The 25,625-nt window shown below is 34.8% G+C and overlaps 2 protein-coding genes across 2 annotated transcripts; both read left to right on the top strand.

The window, feature by feature from the left end:
* The first annotated feature begins 5,395 nt into the window (after positions 1 to 5,395).
* Positions 5,396 to 7,893, top strand: LOC123526174 (uncharacterized). The gene is made up of 5 exons (XM_053522731.1): positions 5,396 to 5,661; positions 5,906 to 6,357; positions 6,842 to 6,921; positions 7,251 to 7,451; positions 7,696 to 7,893. The coding sequence occupies exons 1-5, from the start codon at positions 5,531 to 5,533 to the stop codon at positions 7,828 to 7,830; spliced, it is 999 nt and encodes a 332-aa protein (XP_053378706.1). The 5' UTR covers positions 5,396 to 5,530; the 3' UTR covers positions 7,831 to 7,893.
* A 12,075-nt stretch (positions 7,894 to 19,968) lies between these two features.
* Positions 19,969 to 24,861, top strand: LOC123528207 (uncharacterized). The gene is made up of 5 exons (XM_045307936.2): positions 19,969 to 20,144; positions 22,110 to 22,465; positions 23,007 to 23,086; positions 23,564 to 23,767; positions 24,679 to 24,861. The coding sequence occupies exons 1-5, from the start codon at positions 20,020 to 20,022 to the stop codon at positions 24,811 to 24,813; spliced, it is 900 nt and encodes a 299-aa protein (XP_045163871.2). The 5' UTR covers positions 19,969 to 20,019; the 3' UTR covers positions 24,814 to 24,861.
* The last annotated feature ends 764 nt before the right edge of the window (positions 24,862 to 25,625 follow it).

The following is a 25,625-nucleotide window of genomic DNA, read 5'->3' as shown; positions in this document are numbered from 1 at the left end:
CAGTAGTATTTTAGTACATTTGTATTTAAAATTTCTATTCTCTACGTACAACTGTACTTGATTTTATGCGCATTCGTTTTCTTTGGAAGTATGTAAATGTTCAGAATTGCTGATTTTTTTTTTCATTTTCAGTCGTCCGAAATTGGCACAGAGATATTTAACATTGGAGTGAAAGCTGCTGACCTTGACGCAGGTCAGACCAATCTGACGTTTGCGATTGCACCTTACATGATCATGCAGGTAAGTTTATTGCATATGTCACACTAAGTGGAAAACTGTGGAGCCAGCATAAACCCGGGGTCCCATTCCAATGCTTTATCAACTGACCTACCAGACCGCTGTAGTATCAAATACAACAGTCTGGGAGAAAACTTCTTACAGTGACACACAACAGTGTAAAGCTCTGGGTTCGAGACAGGCCTAGCAGAATGTAATTATGGTTTAGTTAGGTATGGTTAACAGTTATAATTATCAAATACAATGCTTCATTGTTTTACTTGAAACAATGTTGGGGGAAAACAGTCAAAGCCGTCCGTAAAAGCTAATACGGGGATATAATTTTTTCTGATAAATTATCTGAATGTCTGCTGGTATTTGTGAATAATAGAAAATGTATTCTATGTAAAAGGATCATTTGGACGTATAGAATGCAACCAGGCAAAATGATAGCATACTGAGTTTGACTGAAACTCTTTACGTAAGATAATGAATTGTGCAATCGATCCCACCCAAAAGACCGGCTTAATCCAGACTTTGATAATCAGAAATTTGACATGGTTCGATTTGTCTGTCGTTAAAACAAAGAAGGGGGTTAAGCGTTGTATATTCTGCAAGTAACAAAGACTGACGCGCAGACCGGTGAGAGAATAATTATTATGACGACAACGTTGACGTCTTTTTTCCGCATCATGTCAGTTCATACAACTGGAATAAATGAATTCCAGCATAATTTGTATCATAATTCCTCAATTAACATGTAGAAATTGAAATGAATAAGTAAGAACTTGTTTTTGTCTAATTTACCATGGTTCGTCATCAATCGCATGATTGGATATTTATCCACGCGGACTGAAACCCTCGTGGTTCAATTTCTACGCGTCTGAAACCTGAACAATTATAAATCAGACAATATCACACGCGAAAAGCCTTGGTTATTTGATAAACTTTGAATGGACTCTATCATCCCGAAGATCCGGCAAAACGCAACTTAACTACGTGCAAAAACGTAATTATTCTACGTTTATATTTCAGTTTGACGGTAGCGGGTACGTTGCTCTAGACAAGGATGGGAAAGGCAATATCTTGTTAGCAAGATCTCTAGATTTTGAATCATTCCTTAGCACAGGAAGAACTTATATGTTCGTCAACGTTACTGCAACGGTAAGGGACTTTATCTTTCAAGCACTCGCAACCAGCACATCTTCTAGGCAAATAATTGTAATCGTTCGGTACTATGTGTCACAGGGTGAGAAAAACACGACCTGTAATTGTGTCGGTGTGATATTAAATCCATCAAAACAGACAAACAACCAAACTATACAGCAAAAGAAAAAAAAAAAAAAAAAAAAAAAAAAGAAAAAAAAAACAAGTGATTTTCTTTAGCACTTATATACAGTGAGATCATATATATTCGCGGATTTCGTGATGTGTCAGTCCAAAAGATAAAATCCAGAAGAAAAACTAAAATTCACATTCACTTTGTCTGTAAAAATTCAAATCCATTAAATACCTATCCCCACTAATAAACTACGAAATGTCATGCCTACCAAATGGAATGATTTCACTGTAACCCGTAGCATATTATACGCAGTTTTCTTTTTAACTGAATGAGCTGTTCATATCAAAGTGTATGATTTCTGCCAATTTGTTCCCTCGTGCTGGCAAGTTTGAAGACCGCCTACAAACCAACACGCCCTAGGGTTAGGTAAAACTAGTGCGCAGATTCAACAAATGCCGTATTTTTGTACCGACACGCTTGTTTGTTGTTCTCGCATGTCGGTCCCCTTCAAACGCGCCAAAACGCCAGAACTAAACAGCAGAAATCAGAAAACATATATAGCTATCTGGTCTTGTTCTTTTACATTGTGAGACAGGACGACGGAGGATTTACATCAGCAACATCAATAAACGTCACAGTGACTGACTCTAATGACCAAGGGGTACATCTTGTTTACCCTGGGTGTGAAAGACCTTGCCTTCAAGCCGATTTCACTGCTCTCACCAACGAAACATTTGTGGTAAGTCAATAATCAACACTTTTTCAGTATCTTTAAATTTGTTTTAAATAGTTAAAACAATGCTTTTAATTGCAGAACGCAGTTACAATTTAACATCTGGATACACTATTAGCCTTTAGCCTGGTACATTTCTAAAATGGACTGGTCCATCATTCAGTCTTTGCAGTGCCATTTATTATTCTAAGGGGTGTTTACTGAAAATTTACTGACTGAATAGCGAACAGTGCAGACCATGATCAGCTGGTCGGCACTAGTCGCAAAGGCAGAATCACTAGCCGCCAGCAGGCTAAAGGTTAGACGGACTGTATGCATAGTATTAAAGTAAAGTTGTTTTGATTTCCTTGTACATTGTAATTAGTCCACTTGCCTCTGTGATGAAGTAGTGAAAAACGTATTTGTCTGTCTTTTTATGTTTACAAACGGTCGGATCCGTATCATTATTCCAGTTTTAGCCTTAAATTTCTTACGTGAGACCAGTTATAATGTAAATAGATCTTGTAAGAAATTCCTTTGGGAGCATAGAATGTAGCCAAGCAATACAACAGCAGATTCGTTTAGTTTTAGCCTGATCTATAAAAGTAAACCATACTTGATGAGTGCTGCTAGATTTCTGATCAGAATTCTCACTTTAGTATAAGAATGTGGAAACCGCGATTAAAATGCCACACCGGAATTCCGGCACGTAATCAGCACGCTGTAATCCTACACAGCTCCGCCCGTGCTTACATTCCTTAATAAACACATTTGTACATGCAATAATTGTATCATGTATTAATTAAACTGAATTTACACAAATTCGTTTATGCTTTCAGGGACCGTTAGATGTCAGACCAGTTGCTGTGCATGCCGAAGATTTAGATACATTGAATGAGAGTATTATTTATACCCTTGTCTCTGGTAAGTGTTGGATAGGCTTCTTAGATCAGCTTGAAACCTGTCAACCTCTAGTATCTATTTTCCATAACGCCCTATTAGGAAATGTGATCTGAATTGAACCAAGGTTATGCCTAGATATATTTAAGTTGCACGCTTTTGCCCTTTAGGTACATTGTTGTATAGCGTATAAGTCCCATAGGTATAACTGTGTAGCATAAGAGCCCCATAGATACAGTTGTGTAGCGTATGAGTCCCATAGATACAGTTGTGTAGCGTATGAGTCCCATAGATATAGATTTAAAGCCACAGATTCTTACAGATATAGTTGTGTAGCGCATCAGCCCTACAGAGTCCAGTAAATAAACGGGTGTAGCCAAAGAGTCAAATAAATGTACGGTTTGAGTGGTTGTAGCGAATGATCCCCATAGATAAAGTTAGAGCCCTCTGAATGCAGTTTTGTTGCGTTAGACTGCAGACTATACCCTTCAGCGCTAGATATTATCATGAATGGATATTATACGAATTAAAACGATAAAACCTAATTTGATTCTAGATATTGACAAAGAATTCTTTGACATCGATGAAACAACAGCCATGCTCTACAAAATATCGCCGCTCATCAATGACTCGTATGGATTCAGTATTCCAATCGAAGTGAGTACATGTATTTTCCACATTTTATACCTAATAAAAGTAACTTATGTCTACATTTTATATGAGATATAGAAGTGATATGCTTTCTTACGTTTAGTTTGACACTTTCGACATTTAATTATAAATCAATAATTTTTATTACAATTCTTCCTAAATAAATCCAGGTCCATAGTTTGTGCTATTGATCGATCTATTGTACATTACATGTTTGCTGAACTAAAGTCAAAATTCTATAACATTTAATTTTGATTTCATGTATTAGCACTCAGTCCTTCGAACCTCGGGTATTTAGTTTTCAGTATCGACCGGTTAGTTAAATTAAACAAGTGTACACCCTCAGTGACTCGTTACATAAATTGCCTGTCCACAGGTTGTGCTATATGACCTATATAGACACATGCTTGCTGAACTGAAGTCAGAACTCGGAGAGAAAAAACAATCTGTGAATATTATAACAAGTCCTTAAGTGACTATTGACCTGCAAGCCTGTATAATACAAGACTCGTTTATTACACAGGTGCGTGCGCAAGAAGCAACAGACGAGAGTCATTTCATTGACTTCAATATCACTGTGTCTATATCGGAGAGATTGCCCAGACCACGTACGTATATCTCTGTTATTGTATATTTGAGCATAAGCCAAAATTACCATTGGTTTACTTTTTATTAAATATCTCAAATGGATATACAGGTGCAATATGAACAAAAATCATGCACATTTTGTATTGAAACACGGAAATATGGAAGTCACGCCGGCATATCTTTTTGCGCCATACAGGCCCATAAACAGAGTGATAATTGATCTACTTTCATCTATAACAGAACGTAACACTTGATTCATTGATAGAATAACAGAGTACAAGTCTAAATTATTCCACGCACTGGGCGTGTTTCTTCCCGTGTTTTAATATTATTAAAATCTGGTAACATTGACGCCAGGTTGACATACTTTATTTGACACCACACATGCACCATTTATTTGTTTACAAAAAAGACATATTATAATAAAAAGATATATAAGAACCAAATATCAATACATTTAAACACACCGAATCTGTTATACACCGCGTAGTATAATTTACCCGATATGCTTACAATAAATTTAACCCCTGTTTCGTGTTTAACTACATGTATATTAAAACATGGTTCTGCTATACATTATTTTTAATGAAAATGCATAACATGTATTTAATTTTCAGGTATAACACGAGCATTTGCAAAATTCTTTGGTTTGCAGATAATCTATTACCATTATTTTGTATTTTTCATATATACATTTTAACATTATCTTCAATATCCCTTCTCATTGAAACTTAGCGCGGCTTTGTTTTATACAGACCTGTCCTCGAGGTAAGAGGTTTTATATATAATATTATATTTAACCCCCACTCTGATAAATTTCTGAAATGTACTTGTCCATCTTTCAAATTGGACAGTACCATTAACTGTTTAAAGGGGTGATTACCAAAAATTAAAATACTGAATGGATGGCGAACAGTGCAGATCATGATCAGAATGCACGGATGTGCAGACTGATCATGATCCACATCGGTCGCAAAGGCAGAAACAGTCGTGTATAGCATGATAAGGGTTGAGTAAGAGTGAAATAAAGTAAGAAATAGATTTAAGTTACAAAACACTAAGTAACAGAACATGACCTATACTACATGTATGACATACTGTTAAGTTTCTTATCTTATTTCGAAAACTCAATTATCAGTGCTTAAACACCATATATAACTGTGTTTTTAAAACAAAGAAATATGGTACTCAATTTATGTTTTCTATTCATTTTATATGTATATATTGATAAGGGTTTTGTGGCTGGAGAACAACAAAATAATGAACTCCACAGGATGATGGAAAGACTGGAAGTTTTAGAGAAACAACAGCAGTAAGTAAAATTAAAAAGAAACGTTCTTCACTAATGCGAAATTGTAAAAACCTAAAAAATTCGATATGCATAATAGGTGCTCTGTCCATCGGCAAATATACTCTTACCTTTTATCATATATAAGAAAATACATTCTTTCGGCCGATCATGCACATTTTGTTTTTCATGTACACTTATTAGTAAGCCGATAAATGAACAACTGGGTAAAAAGTGTTTTTAAAGTTTCCAAAATAACATCTTTCAGAGACAGCCTGTCAAAAATAAAAAGTTTGGAGCGCACAGTTAGATCTCAAGCCAAACAGATTGCATCACAAGCGCGTGACTTCAAAGATTTTGAATTTATAGTGCATAGGCACAGGACACGTGTACAAAAAGCCTACGAAAGGTCTCGACTAAATAAAAATCATATACGCTATTTTCGGGAGGTTTTAAAGGCCGCTGGATTATTAAAGAAAAAGAAAGTTGGTGACAAAAAATCTCCACACATAGCAGGTGATGAACATGAGAATGAAAGTCAGAATTTGCTCAGCGTCGAATCAAACCGACCACAAGCAACAGTTGCAACAAGCAATGTGAATGATCGGGAGTCGATAGAAACTGACGATAGGAGACACGGAACTAAACATCAAAGACAAGCTCGAATCTTAAGAAGGACCGTGGTAGCAAATGAAAGACTGGCTGCTGGAAAACGACAAGGTAAATAAGTGACTTAATTGATTACAATTATAGGAACTGCCAATGACCGTCAGGTCTTTATTCAATTCTTAGACGGTCATCGTGCGTTGTCGAGAACAATCCAGTTAAAATCCAGTCTTGATATGTTGACGTAAAACAGTGTATGACGTGGACATTACTCACATAAAATGTATTATCGGTAATCAGCTTTCGTTCTGGTACACATTGTTGCAAAGGAAAATACACCAAACTGAAATAAAGAGAATCATTTACTAGACATGTTTTACACATCTCATAAAAATAGTTGTTGTATATAATTCACCTTACAGATTTGATAATATTTTCTTATTTCATCAATGCCATGTACTGTTACTCATCATCTTGCATCTAACTGTGCGCAGACAGAGAATAGAAATAAACAGGATCACCGTTCAGCCCTCTGCAGTCTGAACGCATTTCTATAACTCAGGTCCTCATTGCATACTGCCTTGCTTATCTTGCTCAGGTTCTGAGGGAATAGCATTTACTGTGTATTTGGATCATGATGTTGACTTCGGAGCTCACCAAACGATTAAGTTTAATCAAGTACGATCTTTTTAATACATATTAAGTGTTTGCTTGTTTTATTCTTCTTTTGTATCAAACTCTTAATACCAGTTTGTAAACACTAAATTCGGGGCAACAGGCCAGCTGGTTTGATTACGTGTTAAAGTTTTCCTGCACATATAAAATTTTGACATTCCGACTGTAAGTTATTTTTTTATTTCGACCATTTTTATTGTTGTTGGGTTTAGATTCCCACCGACATAATTTAGGTCATAACGTAAACATTTTATTATATATTTTTGCACGAAGAAGAACGTATGCATACAATCGTGCGTTATGTATGTTACTGCTTCACTTCTTTTCAACAGATTATAACAAACGAGGGAAACGGTTACAGTCCGCATTCTGGTGTGTTCACGTGCCCTGAGGGTGGCATGTACATGTTCTCATTTTTCGTTGGTCAAAACGATGAGACTGTTCCAAGGGGAATAGTAGCTGAGTTGATGGTGAATAGCAAAAATGTTCTCGACGCCATTGTGGATTCTCATAGCCCAGGACAAGATATTACAGTGAATATTGCTATTATGTTTTAATTATAATAATTTTTAAGGTATAGAATAGAGATTACATATATTGATTTGTAAAATCAATTATGATAAATAAGCTTTAATACAATTTGTTTTTCAGCAACATCATTTCAGTATCTTTTAGCTCTATTTTGCAACAGCATATTTTTATCTAAGTAGAATAGAAATACAGCTGAGTTTAGTATCATGTTTGGTCTTTTATTTTTAACAGAACAATTTGTTTCAGGGTGGAAATGTAGCAGTGATTCGCTTGAACCAGGGTGATGTCGTTTGGGTTGATTCACGATTCGCCGGCGACCATGCAGAAGGAAGCGCGAACTTAAAACTAACTTCCTTCTCTGGTGTATATCTGTTCCCTTGAGGAACCGTGCAATGCAGAATAATAAAGTTGTGCATGATTGTATTGAATACAACTGTAACAATTGTTTTGATTGCTCATACTAAGTAAACATTTGAAATAAAAATGAACCCCCCCATCCCCACCCCCCTAAAAAAAAAAACAACAACACTACCACCACCACCAACAACAACATATGTTTCCGTGAAATAAAGAAATGTTAGATGAATTAAAATTATATGGTCTAAGGCCGGATCCATGTTCAATTATCGGTATGTAATAACAATACGGAGTTTTAAAGGGAACAGCTACAAATAGCATTTTATAATATGAATAATCAACTACATAGATAAGTCCACATTTTAATTTGAATCCTGCTACCACTTCCTATTGGTATTGGCGGACGCAGCAATTTTCAATGTGGACATGCTTTACTGTAGGCGTACATTTATTAGCGCGGCAAAAATTTAGCGCAAACGCAATTTTTGGTGAAATATCTAATTAATGCGTGGACTTGAATCAGCGAGACCGCTAATTTCTAATTTTAGCGCTGTCCGAATTAAAGCTGTCGGAGATTCATGAAGATTTTCGGAAATAAACTTAACCGTCGGCAATTTTTATGTAATGTGTTTCTGCTGTAATTTGTATACGTCATACTGATTATAAAATCAACTTTTTTCACTGTCAGCGGGCTAAAGAAATTACGATTTATTTGAAATATTTTACTTAAGTGTTATACCGTAAATCTCTCGAAAATGCGATAATTGGTCAGTGGACGTATTGTGAATACTAGTTACTACTAGTAAATATCTGATGATTGATTAAAGTGTAATAAAATTCAGTTTTCATTTGTCATTCCAATCGTAGTGTTGCGAAAGTGGCTGTTAAGTGGAAATGAAAATTCTTTAAATTTACAAGTATTATTCGTGTTGTGGTTAGACAATTCGTTCTATTCAACATGTCGCATACAAAGTACATAAACATGAAGGGTCAACGTAATGTGATGAAAAATGCACGAGTGTCTCTAAATGAAGTAAGCTGCATGCTAATAAAAGGATAATTGAAATTGTGTGCTAAAAGCAGCTAGCTAGTTTTCAATGCAAAGTGGCAATGCTTTATCAATATTAATTCATACAACAGATGCCTAATCATTCATGGTACACTTTTATAGGCTTGGGCTCAGTATTAGTTGTGCGACTTTTGCGACCAATTATGGGTTATATTTTATGGGTATTTGTACATTACACTTGAAATGAATGATCTCTTTGATTTATACAAATGTATATTATAAGCTTAAGATCAATGTGCTATGAATGAAACTTGAATGGGTTAATTAGAAGTCGTTGGTAGTCTACAAAAGAGTTATCAATAAGCTGATGTATAGTTCGCCAATACATCAGGCATAGATGACATTTGCCAATAGTGGTACGGGGGCTCTTCAAAAATAACGTAGACTTTTTCTCTAGCATTTATATACTTTCATGAAGCAAAACAAAAAATATACCGTCATGATTTGCAATCTTTCCACTAACTGCACTGCACATTTGACGTGATTATGATCATGCATTCAGGAGTTACGCCTCCTCGAAAACAGTCACTTACACGGACCCGGCGCACGGCGATCATATTTCAACGACGTTAACGACGTCGTGCCTTCATTGTGATGCTTTCATTAAGTTTGCATTAATTCATATTTGTAAATTTATTTTATAAATTTTCATGAGCAATACTTGTCATAACAAGTTATTGGTTAGAATTTTAAAATGTATGCGCACTTATGACACGCATCTCGGACAGGGTACTTAACGTGGGTACTTGGTCTTTATCTACGGCATCATACATATGCGTTAACGTCCATTCGCAGTTTTTCCGTTTTCTCCCTCCATATCCGCTGTTTTTAAGCAATTCTGGACCATTTGAGAATCGTTTGTACCACTTGAAGATAAAGACACAGATGACTGAACATTGTTGTGGCGTTTGCTTCTAAAGTATGATTTTCGGTTGCTGTTACAACGATATATTTCGCATCATTATTTACACAATAAGCAACATTTGACAGCAAAAGTCTACGTTATTTTTGAACAGCCTTCGTATATAGAACAGTCCGTCCACTTTGTATTGATTTTATCATAATAATTATTATTTCATTTCTTTTGAGTAGTATATTGTAACTGGTATGCAAAAAACTCCACCTGTGATGATTTCTATTTCGACCATTAGATGTAACTCATCTGGTGATATCATTTCGGATTCCAACATGCTATATTTTGCTGGTACTAATTAGCCTTATATGCTTTAAGTATAGTCAGTTATTACAATAGGTTAATGAAATATGCTTCATGTTCAGTAATATAGGCGTGAGAATAATGTGTTTTCCTGAATACACAGATTGCATGCGCTATTAGTATAAACTTACTTTCCAGAAGCTGGAGGAATATCCTCGGTATATCTAGAGACTTGTACTATTCACAATCTGCGGAATCACAAAAGGAGGTTTCTGTGTTGAAAATATTTTCTTTCTCCATGCGTGTGAAACACTTTACAGCCCGCTAAAAATAAACAACAGTGACTAATGTGCAGAATAACTAATAACAAGAGATTCATAATCAGCAGGCAATTAACTGCTCTCGGGCCCTGTATCTCCCACTATACACAACATGAAGTCCTTGCCAGTATTGAATTTTCTGCATTTATATTCACAACTATTTTGCTTTAAAAAAAAAGAAATGCTGAAATTGTTCGATTTTATTTCCAGTTGAAATTGACTTGTCACAGTTTGCGATACACAAATCTTAGACTAAATATTTGACACCATCATCCGCTGGTTTTTATTCACTCTCGCACATTATTGTACCCTTGGACTAAAATCAACAGACAGTCTGTCACTTTAAAATGGTGTGTATGATATTCTTTAGAAGACAGGCGCTAACTTTGACATTTAACACATCAAATGTATACTGACAGCACTTCAGAATAAATGGTAAGAAGCTTTGAACATTTAAAGGAATAGTTTCCTACCAAAGATTTATAGTATAAAAGTTGAAAACTTCGCTGAAATATCCTGTTTACGAAATGTTTTATCAAAGGCATATATTTACAGAATTTTGAATGTATGTGTTTAAATTTGTACACGACCACGTTAAAGTCACATGCTACTATACTGCCTAAACTGAGACGTCTTGTTCACTGCATCTTTTTAAGCCAGAGCACCGAGCATAATGTTTGGAAGTTAAGGTTAATGTTGCACTTTCTTTAAGTCTAAAGTAAGATTTGTAGCTTTTGAAAGTTAAACATAGATAATTAATGAGATACCGGTATCTCAGTAATATCTATTTCAGCGAAGCCGTATTAAGCTCGTTTTAATTAGCTACAACGACCTATGCCACATCAGATTGCTTGATAATGTATCCTAGCTATTTTTAGCTATACGAAAAAATTATACTAATTTGATGAAAGGGTGTTTTTTTCACTCTGTCTTGTAAAACGCTCCGTGAAATGACAAAGCGTCCATCATGAATGAAAAAACAACTCACACTGGTATAATTATCTTTAGCAAGTCTACTAGTACATGTATATCAAAAAAATATTACAAGTATGTCTTATAAATACAATGAAAATCCCGTTAAAACACTAAGTTCTGTGTACGGTTTACATAAACAGGTGTAATATTTTGGCGCAATTAAGTCTACTAGGTTGAGAAGGGTTTCTGGTGATGCGCGAACTTAAAAAAGAAAAAAAAATCATAATAACGAGGAAAAAAAAAGACGTATCCTGGTTCGTGACAAACTTTATATGAATGACAATGAAAATCCCGTTAAAACACTAAGTTCTGTGTACGGTTTACATAAACAGGTGTAATATTTTGGCGCAATTAAGTCTACTAGGTTGAGAAGGGTTTCTGGTGATGCGCGAACTTAAAAAAGAAAAAAATCATAATAACGAGGAAAAAAAAAACAGACGTATCCTGGTTCGTGACAAACTTTATATGAATGGTAGGATGTATGACCCTGACACAAATACCCTGAAAAATCCAAAACGACCATTCAATAACGCAGTAGTAAACGAAAACGCATATGCAATAGGATATCCATACGAGAATCGTGACACACGGAACAATTCAAATCGTGCAAACGCATATGACCCCCCGCATTACACGAGAAAACAGTTCCCAAATCGAGCAGAAATGCCTCCCCGCGGACGTGAGCAACAGAGACAACCCATTGATTTCAGGACCCCCAATAGATTTAGCGCGTTCAATAGAGAACGCTCTGAATCTGCACAAAGAAACAAGCAAAAAGCTTGATCTCCACTAGAGGAAACTTACGTCAAAAGACTTCATGTCGAAAAAGAGCACGAAAGTGATAATTGCTTAATTATGGGTGCCTCAAATCCACCATCTGATCAAACTGCACTGAAATTGTTGTCACCCCAGACGGGGCCTCAATCGAGCATACAAACTCGACCTGAAAATTGTACGGATGAAAGCATAAATGCAAATTCCAATGCACCTGGTCACTAGGCCAGGCAGGGAGAACGCGGTATTGAGAACAATAGGATTAGTGGAAGTAGACAGAGTAATTTTGAAGAAAATAACTTCTCTCGATTAAACTCCGAAAATGTAGGCCAAACAAAATACTTTTCTGTTTTATCATTAAACGTCTGTGGTTTAGTATCCAGACAAAATACTCCAGAATTTAATTCTTTGATACAAAAATATGATGTTATTGGGCTTCAAGAAACAAAGACTGATTCGCTCGATACTGTTAATCTGGAAAACTTTAACTTATATTTTAAACATAGGAAAACGATTGCCAGTAGAAAATCAGATGGTATTTGTGTAGCTTATAAAAGTAACCTAGAATCGCTTATTTCTTTTGTTGACACCAGCTGTCCTTTTGTGCAGTGGTTCGTGATTCCTAATAAACTAACTAAAAAAAGAGATATAATGTATGGTGTGGTATACGTGCCACCCGAAAACTCTATATTCGCTGTCGATGATCCGTTTAACGAAATACAGGCAGAATTAGATACATTTGCAAACAGGTACGAACATATCTGTTTATTCGGCGACTGGAATTCCAGAACAAAACGTCTCCAAGAATATGTTGAACCAGATTATGATATTTTTCACGAGAATGACATGACTGATTTATTTAATGAACTATCACATGAAGCAAATGTATTTATTGGTACAAATGTATACCAAGAAAGAAATAACGAAGACAAGTCTGTGAATAATTACGGCAATAAACGTATGGATTTTCTTAAATACAATAACATGTATATACTCAATGGACGGACTAATGGTGACCGCACTGGGTGTGTAACAAGCAAAAATGTTAGTACCATAGATTTTGTCAGTACAACTAGTATGTTTAAGTTGATCTCCAAGTTAAATGTGTTGGATTTTTGTCCATTATATTCCAATGCTCATAATCCTGTTGAAATTATTTTTGAGTATGGAGATGCTATAATCCGAAATATACAGGAGAGTACAAATCAAAAACCTAAGTTATGGGATGGAAACCAAAAACAAGATTTTATTTCTAATATTGAAGTTGGTAGTGTAAACAAAATATATGAAGAATTATGTCAGATTGAAAATGATAATACATGTACTCAGGAAATTGTTAACAAAATAGTAACAGATATATGTTGTGTATTTGGTAATAGTGTTGAAAATAGCTTTGTTAGAAACAGTGTTAATGATAAGCCAAGTGGTACTAGAAGGAAAACTAATTCTATGCCAAGGTGGTTCAATGCTGACTGTAAAACAGCACGGCGTAATTTTCACCGAGCAAAATATCTGTATAAATTACGGAAAAATGAATTAAATAAGCAAAATTTGAAATCTTGCAGTAGATTATATAAAAAATCTATGAATGAAAATCATAAAAAATTCAAAAGGTCAAATGTAGAAAAACTAAAAAAATTGAAAAAATCAAGCCCTAGAGAGTATTGGAAATTTTGAATGGTGGTAAGAAAAATGTTGTTGCCGCACAGTTAAAATATATGTATGATTTTTTTCAAAACTGTTAACAGTAGTAGTAATGGTGACGATATGCCACCAGATAATGACATGCCAAATATACATCCTATTAATAATGATATGCTTAACAGAGAAATATCAATTGAAGAAATTGAATTTGCTGTGAAAGCGCTAAAAATAATAAAGCATGTGGGTTAGATGAAGTTTTGAATGAACATATAAAACACTGTATACCTATTTTGAAACACGCATACCATAAGCTTTTCAATATTGTTTTTAACCATGGTATTGTACCTGATTGTTGGACAGTTGGTATAATTAACCCGATATTTAAAAACAAGGGTGATGTTACTGAACCCAGCAATTATAGACCAATAACGATACTTAGTTGCTTTGGGGTAAATTGTTTACGTCTATATTAAATATACGCTTACAAAAATTTGCAGAGGAAAATGAGCTTATAAATCAGTACCAAGCAGGATTTAGAAAGGGATATTCCACCGTTGATAAGATGTACGTACTTAAGATGCTTATCGATTTACTGCATAATTTTAGAAAGAAGCTTTTTTGTGCATTCATAGATTTGATTTATAATAATGCTAAGACGTGTGTGTGTGTAAATGGTGAAAAATCGGATTTTTTTCCCATGCATCATTGGTGTAAGACAGGGTGAAAATCTGTCACCTCTTTTGTTTTCATTCTATCTCAACGATCTACACGAATATTTTGAAAGCAGAAATAGTGCCCAAGGAGTTACTCTAAATAATGAACTGATTGGTTTAGTTAAATTATTTGTTATTCTGTATGCAGACGACACTGTTATAGTATCAGAGTCGGCTACTGATTTACAAAATGCTATTAATTTATATGAATGTTATTGTTATAATTGGAAATTAACGGTCAATACATCCAAAACGAGAGTTATTGTATTTTCTAAAGGAAGATCCTTACAGTATAATTTTACTTATAAGAATGAGATTTTAGAAATTGTTGACGAATACAAATATTTGGGTATATCATTTAGTAGAAGTGGTTGTTTTTCTAAGGCGAAACAGCATATTGCAAACCAAGCTACCAAAGCTATGTATTGTCTATTAAAAAAAGCAAAAAACCTACAATTACCTATAGATACGCAGATTGATTTATTTGATAAACTTGTTAAACCTATTTTATTGTATGGTTGTGAATGTTGGGGTTATTGTAATAATAATGTTCTTGAAAAAATACAATTGAAATATCTTAAACATATACTGGGTCTGAAATCAAGTACACCCAATTGCATTGTATATGGTGAAACTGGTGTTAAACCATTAAGTATTGATATAGATACCAGGATGGTTAGCTTTTGGTCTAAACTTGTTGTCCCTTATGCTTTTAAGTTGTCTTGTTCCCTATACGTTATAGTACTTAGCAATTTTAATAAACGTGTAAATGTTAATAGGCAGACATTTCAATGGATCAAACATATCTGTGATATATTTGTTAAATGTGGTTTACTTAATGTGTGGACTAATCAAGAATTTCCAAACCACAAATGGTTGATTGCATGCGTCAAACAGAAGTTGTCCGATCTATTTTTGAATGAATGGTATTCCACCATCAATAATTCAAGCAAATGTAAAAATTATCGATTGTTTAAAGAAAAATTCCAGTTTGAACCTTACTTAGTTAATACACCCCACAACTTACTTAGATATGTAATTAAATTTAGAACGCGTAATAACAGACTCCCGGTTGAAACGGGAAGCTGGAATGGAACAGAACTTCACTTACGTAAATGTACACTGTGTAATTGTATAGGAAGTATAGGTGATGAATATTACTATTTGTTAGAATGTAAAGAACTGTCTGTATTAAGAAGAAGATTACTAGAACGACAAAATTTAAGACGCCCAAATATTATGCTGTTTAAATCTATTATGAACATTAACACAAAGCATTTTGATAAATACAGACATTTTTGTATGTTTGTAAAGGAAATTATTATTTAATTTCATAACAGGTAAATTTCAGGAACTATTTGTATTATGCAAAGTTTGAACTGTTTTCAATGCACTAACTGGTTTTATTAATTCGTCTCTGTTAGAAACGCCACCTATTATCTATCGGGCCATTTTGTATTTGATATTTCTATGTAGAAGTAATATACATTGAAGTTTATGATTGCATGTTGACTACTATTGAAAACGTATCTCCCTTCTTTGTACAAAACGAGACACGTATATGTTTACATGTCTTTTATATATTATAATTTGTATATATGTTATAGCTCATATTGTCATGTACTACATGAATTGAGTATGAATAAACTTGTAAACTTGGTGACATCCTTTTCTCTAATGTGTTATAACCTACAGCCATTTTCGTGTAAGATCTCTTTTTCTCGTTTTATGTTCAGCGGTAGAAAGGAACCATTTTAGATGATTGTAATCCCAAATAAAGTATTCTAGGAGTAGACGGTTGATTTATATGAATGGTTTAGTTTACATTAACTGTCTTATTTACATGAAACATGGCCGCGTTTTTGCCATTGCTTCATTGTGGATAGATAGATTATCAAAACCAAGATAGTCTGTGCTAGTCACAATGGCAATGATAAAATCAAGCAATAAATCACAGACGGTTACCACTTGTTTTGATATCGTTTCATTCAGTTTAGGTGTAGGATTCAGAAAGTATTTTATTTTTACCAGTGTTTTGTATGTCCCTGGAATCAAATGATCTTGGGGCATATTTCTTTTGCTCTGTTTGTCAATCACCAAGTTAAACCTACATTTTCCTGATGAATCGTTTTGGAACTAACACACATTAATGTTAGTCACAAGTCATTCACACTGATATATAAATATTTCACCTTGACCTTCCAACACTCATTTTCTATATTTGGACATAACTTTTTCATTCCTTTATTGAGAGGCACACATTAACCATATTTAAAAAAATACAATTCAACAGGAACTTGTAACTGAGATGGATCACTTAAAATCAAATGTAAGATCGCAAAGGTCTAGCCACAGGTAGCCCACACTGAGTAAGTTTACAATGGTTCGCGAAGGGTATTACATATTATTACATGGGCTTTTTGCATTAAACTGTGAACACAGCGGGTAATAAACAATTATGTTTATAGATACAGCAAACACAGTGGTGAATCCAGAAGATTGCGTATATATGTCACATCTTTTATTGGTCGTCATCAAGATGTACACAACAGCAGACTTGATGGTTAACAGTAAAACCGCTGTAGATGTATTTCATTCAACACAACATCTTCAGGTGCCAGGTGATTAATATATAGTGTGTTGTCATGTACAGAGTAAAGCAAACGAAAAGGTTTTCGAACAAAAAGCTAAGCTGGTATGCCAATTTTGTCTCTATGTTTAAGTATAAAGCATCTCGCGCTTTGTTTTGGGTCTGGTCAAAATAATGAATGGCTACCTGTTCTTAATACCTTTCGTTTTTAACAGTTGACTACTACCTTCATTCTTCTGCGTTTCGATTTATTTATATTGATAATGCACCGCAAAAATGCAAACAAAGTTCAGTAAGATGTCTTACTATATATGAAAATATTTTTGGTGGTATTAGATAGCGTATAGGTCTATGTTCGAAGTATGGATGGACAATAGAGACAAAACTCGAGTAATATATTATTATCTTATATGCAATGTTTATTTATCTTTCAATTCAAATATGAGGTTTGCAATATTGTTGTCAAACGCCGAAAGAAAGGTGACCAGGTCTGCGTGAATTCCTGCAATGCTGAAAACCACACGGAGGGAAGTTTTGGTCTTCGGCTTACATTACTCTGTAGTGTTTACTTTTATCCGTTATCACTGCGGCCTACAACTCGTTTAAATGGGTCAACCATGTTGTTGTACTTATAAAATAGACTGACCCGGGTTAGAGGTTGGTCAGGGCTACGGATATGTATTGTATTTGTCATCGAAATATTTCTATAAAATGCTTCTTCCCCTTCCGTTTGGATCAGTCCATGTTTACAAACACTTTTGTATCTTCCAAAATATTTTGTTGTGCATTTTCTTTTAAAACAAAACAACAATAACATATTTTCAGGGTTTTTTTTTGCCCTTTTATTTATACCATACTGCTTATATAAAAACGAGTCTCTGTAACAAGTATTTCCAAGCGTTTTTTGTTTTGTTTCAACATAACTTGTAAACTACTGTATGCTTTATTTGCACTACACTCTTTCAAGTCACGTGATCTAAAAATCAAGCGGGTTAAAAGATACGACTGAAACAGTGTTGTAATAAAGGTGTCAATGTCCATGCAAATAACCTACCAAACCAACGAACTTCAGATGCCAGACTGCAATGCTAATGTCCCAATTGCAGACAGTGATTCTTTTTTGATCGGCTACGTTTAAGGAACATAGCCCTTACATCAGTGTACACAAAGATGCGTACAGAGAAGATGAATGCACAGATGTATACAAAGTAAAACAAAAACAAAATTATGAGGACAAAATGCACGGTCAGAAAGACACAGTTGGGTACGGACTTTAAGAGCGGTCTGTAGAAAACACCACTGGGGAGTTATAACCTGTGTATTGTGTAAAAAAACCATATTCGTTATCCCCGCAATTTTCCAAAATTAAAAGACAGGGTAAATAATAGCTTTCACCATCAAGCGAATCCCTAACTTTCGAACTGGTTAGTATACAAAAGCAAAGTGTGTAGTACTATCCACATGAAGATCCTTTGGAATCTCGGATCACAATAAAGCAAAGCAATAGCGGACTTGGTTTGACTGAGTCTGTACATAAGAGTTGATAAAATGGGCAATACCTACAGCACCCACATAAAACTGGCATAAGCGAGACTACATTATAGAAGTATTGAATTGACCTCGTGATCCGAAAGGATCAAAATATATAACAACACCGAACAAAAGAAATGCTCACGTCACTAGCTTTAAAGACGCAATGACTGAAACAATTTAACCACTTTTAATTCAGGGACAGAGAAACAAGCATAAAAGCAGCCCATTCCTTGTAAGTTTTGAGTACTGCCTGTTGAAGAGTTATCTACCTTTATATTCACATCATCTTGTTAAGTGTAATTTCTGGTTGTTAAATATTAATCAACGGCTTTCAAAAAATGAAAATTGAAATATTTAACATGCGTGTCCCTACTGCATGTTATATCAAATAGTTGCTTTTCACTCTTACAATTGTTTTTATAACTGAACATGTATACGCATCATCGTACATTTAAAAATAACAGTGTGCGCAAGTTTTGCTTTTGTTCTTGTAAATCAGCTGAACCTTAACAGTGTATCATTATGGAAGCGGAAGTCATTAAATTAAAACAAATGCCACATACTGCATGTCTCTTGGTCCAGAAAACCTGTAAATACAGTCTACACCTTGCACTATCAGCCTCTTGTCAGTCAAGCCACCTGTGGAAATATCATCAAATCTATCTTGGTCTTCTCATGTAAAAACAATTTCTAATGAAGCTTGTCCGAGCTTCTAAGGTTTTTTAAACGTGATTTACATTCTTCTAAAAGATCTACCAATGCAGCTGCTTATTGTAAGACCAACTTTAGAATACTGTTCTAGTGTATGGGATCATTACTATCAGAAGTTTATATATAAAACATTTAAAGACAAGCTGCAAGATTTGTAGCAAACAATTATAGCAAGACCCTGGCTGGACACAGGCTCAAATATCATAAAAGACTTAAATTGAAATACATTGCAATTTAGAAGATAATATAGTACACTAATTCTATTTCACAAAATGGATTATTATCATGTAGATATTGATCCAAAGCAATACATTACACCTTACACAAGACAGCCAAGACACTACAATCATCTGGCATTTTAGATACAAGAAGAAGAAATATTTTAATAATATAGGCAAAAGATGACATCTGAGCAACTGCCCATTGTTAGAACGGTCGTTATTTTATGCTAGATGTACGGGTACGCGCATTTCCACGATGATTAAGCATTTTCCACACAACTCGTAAATTCTTCTCTGATGGCGCAACAGATTTCGTCACGTACATACACAGCCATTGAAGTCGTCATTTTGCAAACCTCAGAATAGGATTAACTATATGAATGTACGAGACCGATGATATCGTGGAATAATAAGTTCATGTATAAGTATACTTAGTAGCTTTACTATCATATCAGACCTAACATTCTTATCTCTATACATTTACAATATGTTTAAAACTTTGTCAAAATGAGGACGTTAATGTTAATTTTAATTCTGGTATTTTGGATAATCACCAGAAGTTTTGCCATTTACCAGGATGAAGATTTTGTAACACTCGTGAAACGAATAGAAAAGTTGGAACAACAACACAGGTGCGTAATATGTCTCTTATTTCAATAAAAATTACTTTTATTTTGCTATCCGAACATTTTCGAAGAACATATTGTCACTGCTTTGCCTATCTGTGCATGCACTCATTCCACAATTCTTGTCAGCAAGATTTCTCAGAAAAATGATATGCCACAAATCAAGAAACTTCAATAGAACCATTACGACTTAATTACTTAAGATGTCATATTTTCAGTACATTTCTTTTTTTTCGGATTTAATAAATTTTAGTGAGAAATGATGAATGATATTGTCTGCCCTACTTCTCCTGAACTATTGACCAGATTTAAATGAAACTTCTTAGGAATGGCTTGCATGTAAAAAGGTCAGACATCCAATAGGAAAAGTGACGTTCTAAGAATGTGCGCCCTCCCTCAACTCCACCCTTCCTTGAATCGTCAACATATAAATCTTTTGTCCGGATTTATTTGGATGACTCACACTAACAGGAGTGTGCATATATCCGGCCAATTCTTAGTTCATTTTAACGGAGTTATGGCCCTTTGATTATGCTTCATATAGCAGAATATAGCATCATTATTAACCAGAACATCACTAAAATAAGATACAAGAGAATCTTCAAATAAACAAGAAATACTGAGAGGGATATCAATGAAAAAATGCAGCTCCTAAGAAATGTGCCTTTACCTACACTAGTAAGGTCTTTGAATAATGTCACCTTTTATATTTAATGTTTCAAATACTTTGTATTTGTAATAAATTTGAAAGTGTTGGAGAGTGAGCTAAAGACCAATAATCTTTCCCAAAGTAATTGCAGAATTATTTTTTTGCGGTAGAAACGGGGGACGGGGGAACGAGGGGGAGGGGGGGGGGGGGGGGGCAAACATTCAAAGAGTACGTTGAAACTTACAGCCAATATAAAGCCTCATTTCAATGAAGTACAGACCACTAGAACTACATTTCTGTTACAACTTTTCTAAATCTAGCTACACGGCGCGATGCCTATAATTTTTTGACCAAACACCAACGGTGAACATTAGTCGCATTGCTTTTTTCTATCAGTGAAAATATAAAGTAGAAAACAGATGTTCAAACATGTATTATATGTATATATTTATGCATAATGCTCGATATCAAAGCTACTCAATTGCAGATGAAAAAAAAAGGTCAGGTTTCTATAACAACTTACAATTCTTACAACAAACTGTATGAAATAAAAAAGACATACCTAAAATGTTCTCCATCTTATTTTGCTCAAAAGCCTATCGGCGCGTTCGGTAAAAGGGTTTTGATTTACACGATGATGAAATCTAAGTTTTGTTCGTATGCTATTATAATAATTTCTTTCAGGATAATTTCATTTTCTTTAAGGTTCATTTGATTTAAGGAAAAGGTCAGGCAGTGTTTTTCTCCCCTGAAGTGACTTTGTATTTTGTAATATCTTTCATTAGATACCACATTTATTTCGACAAACTTACATACATGTATGAAAGGTGGATGTGAACATCTGAATATCTAGAAGGAATGTTGGGAATAAACAAATAAATATTCTGCCTTTTATATTGTCTGTTTTGTAGAAGACAATAGGTAAGGGTAGATTTCTCGGAAGCACAATACACCAAAAATACAGCCTCAGAGCCATGCATTTACAAAAAAGGCCCACAACAAAAAGAATCTGTAACGAAAAACATTTTAGACCTGTTGCTTAAAAAAATCCAACAAATTATCAAACTTAATTTTCAAACATTATTTTCAACGAAGCTTCTTATAAATAATTCTGACTCTAGTTATTCCAGAAAACGTGCAATAAGTTAAATGTTTACTTAGAAATTAATCTTGTATTACAAGAGTGTAGGTGAAGTAAATACTTCAAAACACAGTAAGCTTTGAAGAAAGTAACAGTTTACTTAAGGGAAAGTAACCAAACACAGTACATTAAATTATAACGATAAATGATAATTGGTAGGGTAATGTTGTTTACATTTCAGTGATAGTCATTCGAAAATTGAACGTCTTGAACGACAAGTTATTTACCAATCTAAGATAATCGAATCGCAGACAGAGGAAATAAAATATCTCAAAGATGTTGCACGAAAAGACAGAGCACTGCTGCAGCAGACCAATCGCACGGCAGTTTATAACAAGCGCAGGGTAATGAAGCTGTGGAACATTTTGTTGAACTCTAGAGCAATTACACCTAAGGATACAGCTGATCCCCTAAAGGCTGAAAGCTATATATCTAATTCTACATCAAATATACCGTATGGAAATATCGTAGGCAAACCGCAACACCCTGAAAACCTGCTCCGCAAAACCAAGGGACGTTCCGTTCATATACGCCAAGGTAAAAGTATTTCTTGCCATTATTCAATCGGTAATTCATAAAGGTTGCATACTGGTGTTAATGATTAAGGTAGAAGTCACATTTAGTTTGTCATAGTTTTCAATATTCCCCTGATATTCCCGAGGTAAACTGGCATCCACAGTAGACATCTGGTAAGCTACCAGCTGGAGGTACTGTTACTCTGTTGTAAAGATAGAAGTTAGTGGACCTATAAAGAGAACTGGCAGTTCCTGTGCGATTAAGTACTCTCAGTTTTATGCACTGAAAATTCTTCTTTCATAACAATTAAATAACGCCGACATCAGATACGTAAATACACAGAAATTGTCAGTTGTCATTACCAAAGATCTGATTTCATTTAGTTTGTAACATTTTGGTCGTACATTTATTTTATTTAATATCACATACATGTAATGCAGTTTTAATTGTGGTTAAGTGCTCTCCTCAGTATAATATTATAGCCGAAAGAAAGCGATTTCAGTAATATTTAGTAATACATTAATTTATCAGTAATTATCAATGACTTATTTAACGTTTTTAGAACGGACAGGAGTAGCGTTTTCTACCTACCTTGATCATGATGTAGATTTAGGACTTCACCAGACCATTAGATTTAACCAGGTACTTATGTTGAAATGTTTATATTGAAAGTTTTTTGGTTTAAATAATATTTTATTCATATAAATACATTTACAACATGAAACGCTACTTAAGTAAAGCATAAAAGATTGAGTAGAAAGCCAAGCTTATTTGAAAATCTCTCCTGAAAGATATTTACATCTTTGCTTTAAGAATCTGAGAGCCAATCTGCTCAGTGTATTCAGTAAAATGTAAAATTTGACCTAAACAAACAACGAAATCAATTTCCTAAAAAATATTTGACTTTTTACTTTATAAGTACACTTATCATCAGAACATGTTTTTACAACATGGAAAATGTAAGTAATGGATATTGTTTAAGACCTGGCATTTTTTCGACACATGTTACATGCTTAATGAAATGTATGAAGTCAGTTTAAGTTTTGAAGGACTCATTAAACGCACATTTTTAATCAAAAGGAAGTCGTGCTGAGATGAATTTGCCTGCATATGTTTTAGGTTATTACCAACGAAGGCAATGGTTACAACCCATATTCAGGTATATTTACCTGTCCTGAAGCCGGTATGTATTTGTTATCGTTTTTCATTGGAGAAAGAGCTGACCCAGCAGATGTTAAAGAAATGGCTGCAGAGCTAATGATAAATAATGTCAACATTGTGAATGCTGTTGTAGATTCGTTCCATAGAACGCAGGATCTTCAGGTAAATAAAATGATCCAGGTTTGTCTAACGGACTGGACTGTTGACGATCATATAATATGGAACCGCACGCAAAACCAAAAGACTGCATTAAGTTTTCTTTACCAAAATTTCATTTACCAGACAAAGACACTATACGACATCTGCATTTAAAAATTATTTTTGCTTATTTTCTTAATTTTATGATCGTAACTGTTAAATTCAAGTGTCGTAAATGATAAACTCTGCTATTGTAGCCTTATGGTAGAGCGCCTGTTTCGAGTGAGGAAGATCATGGGTTCGCTCCCTGGCCGCGTCATAATAATAATAGAAAAATAAATATCCAATAGGGAAAGCCACGTTCCAAAAACCACAGCCTCCACAAACGTTAACCCAGCACGAGGACGCACTTTCACACAAAACAAACACATCAACAAACACACACGCACACACGTACGCACGCACGCACGCACACGCACTCAATTCAAACATTCAAGGACAAAGCGAAGAAATAAAGAAACACAGTGGGGGTCTTAAACTGGTTTGAGGTGCATTTAACATTTGCATGAGAAATGGCGTCAGTAGCTTCCTCGCTTGGCGCTAAACATTAAGAGGATAGCTGAAGGACTGGTCAGCCTAGCGTCAGTATAATATGTCTTGTTTAGACGTGATATTCTAATGAGGTAGTACATTAATGCTTGGCATTGCGCTCACTTCTTCCAGTAGGCACCGTCGTTTTTATGATTGAAACAATTGTTGAAAAGACGCTAAAACCATGCACACACTCTTATCTGATTTACAACATCAGAGCAACACAATTCATGATAAAGCGCAGTAATGAAATTTACTGTGTAAATATTTTGTATATAACTCATGACTGTGATACCTATTATACACCGCAGGCATGTTTTAATTACATCATTCATCTCCTTTAGGGTGGGAACACGGTCGTTATTCGCTTAAAACAAGGTGATGTTGTATGGGTAAGCGCTGTTGCGTCAGGAATACATGTTGAAGGGAGCTCCGGATTGAGAATATCTACATTTTCAGGGGTGTTTTTGTACGCATGAATATGTTCGTCATCTTAATTTACGGAATAAAGATAAATGAGAACACTATACTTGCCTTTGTCTTATCTATTGTCTCTTGAAAAATCATCACAGTATTTCTCAGAAATATTTATTTTTGTCAAGAGGTTTCATTTTACCAACAGTAAGGGTCATATTGTGACATTCCAAACCAAAGTATATGTTGAAGGTACACCGTTTTGACCTTTAGGGTATACGCGCAATTGTGTTTTACCTGATGGGTTGCCATTGATATTTATCTAAATATGCCCCACCTACTTTAACTAATCGATATCCAGATGAAAACTCAAGAAGGTTGGACATGACCACCAGAAGACCTCTATTGAATTCGAGGTCGTTAGGTCAAACGTCAAGGCCACAGTGTCCCTAAACAGTTAAACGGTTTTCGGACGATAACTTAAGAACGGTTGGGCCTAGGATCGCGAAAGTTAATTGGGAAGTTGATCATGCCTTTTTATTTTGAGATTAGTAGGTCAAATATAAATGTCACAGTAACCCTAAACAGTTTAACCACTTGGAAAGCTTAGGCCTAGGATCACGAATCTTAATAGAGATGTTGATTCATGACGAGCATATGACTCCTAATTATTTTGAAATCAGTAGGTCAAAGTTCAAGGAGATAGTGATCCGGAACAGTTAAACCGTTTTCGGATGATAACTAGAGAACGCTTGGGCCACGAAACTTAATAGGGAGATTAGTCATGACCGGCAAAGGTCAAGGTCACATTGACCCAAAACAGTAGAACATTTTCGTCAAATAACTAAAGAATGTTTTGGTCTAAGATCACATTTGA

This window comes from Mercenaria mercenaria, chromosome 14, assembly GCF_021730395.1.
Source record: "Mercenaria mercenaria strain notata chromosome 14, MADL_Memer_1, whole genome shotgun sequence".
Lineage (NCBI taxonomy): Eukaryota > Metazoa > Mollusca > Bivalvia > Venerida > Veneridae > Mercenaria > Mercenaria mercenaria.
The sequence above is the reverse complement of the archived record's forward strand: the minus strand, read 5'-3'. Positions and strand labels throughout refer to the sequence as shown.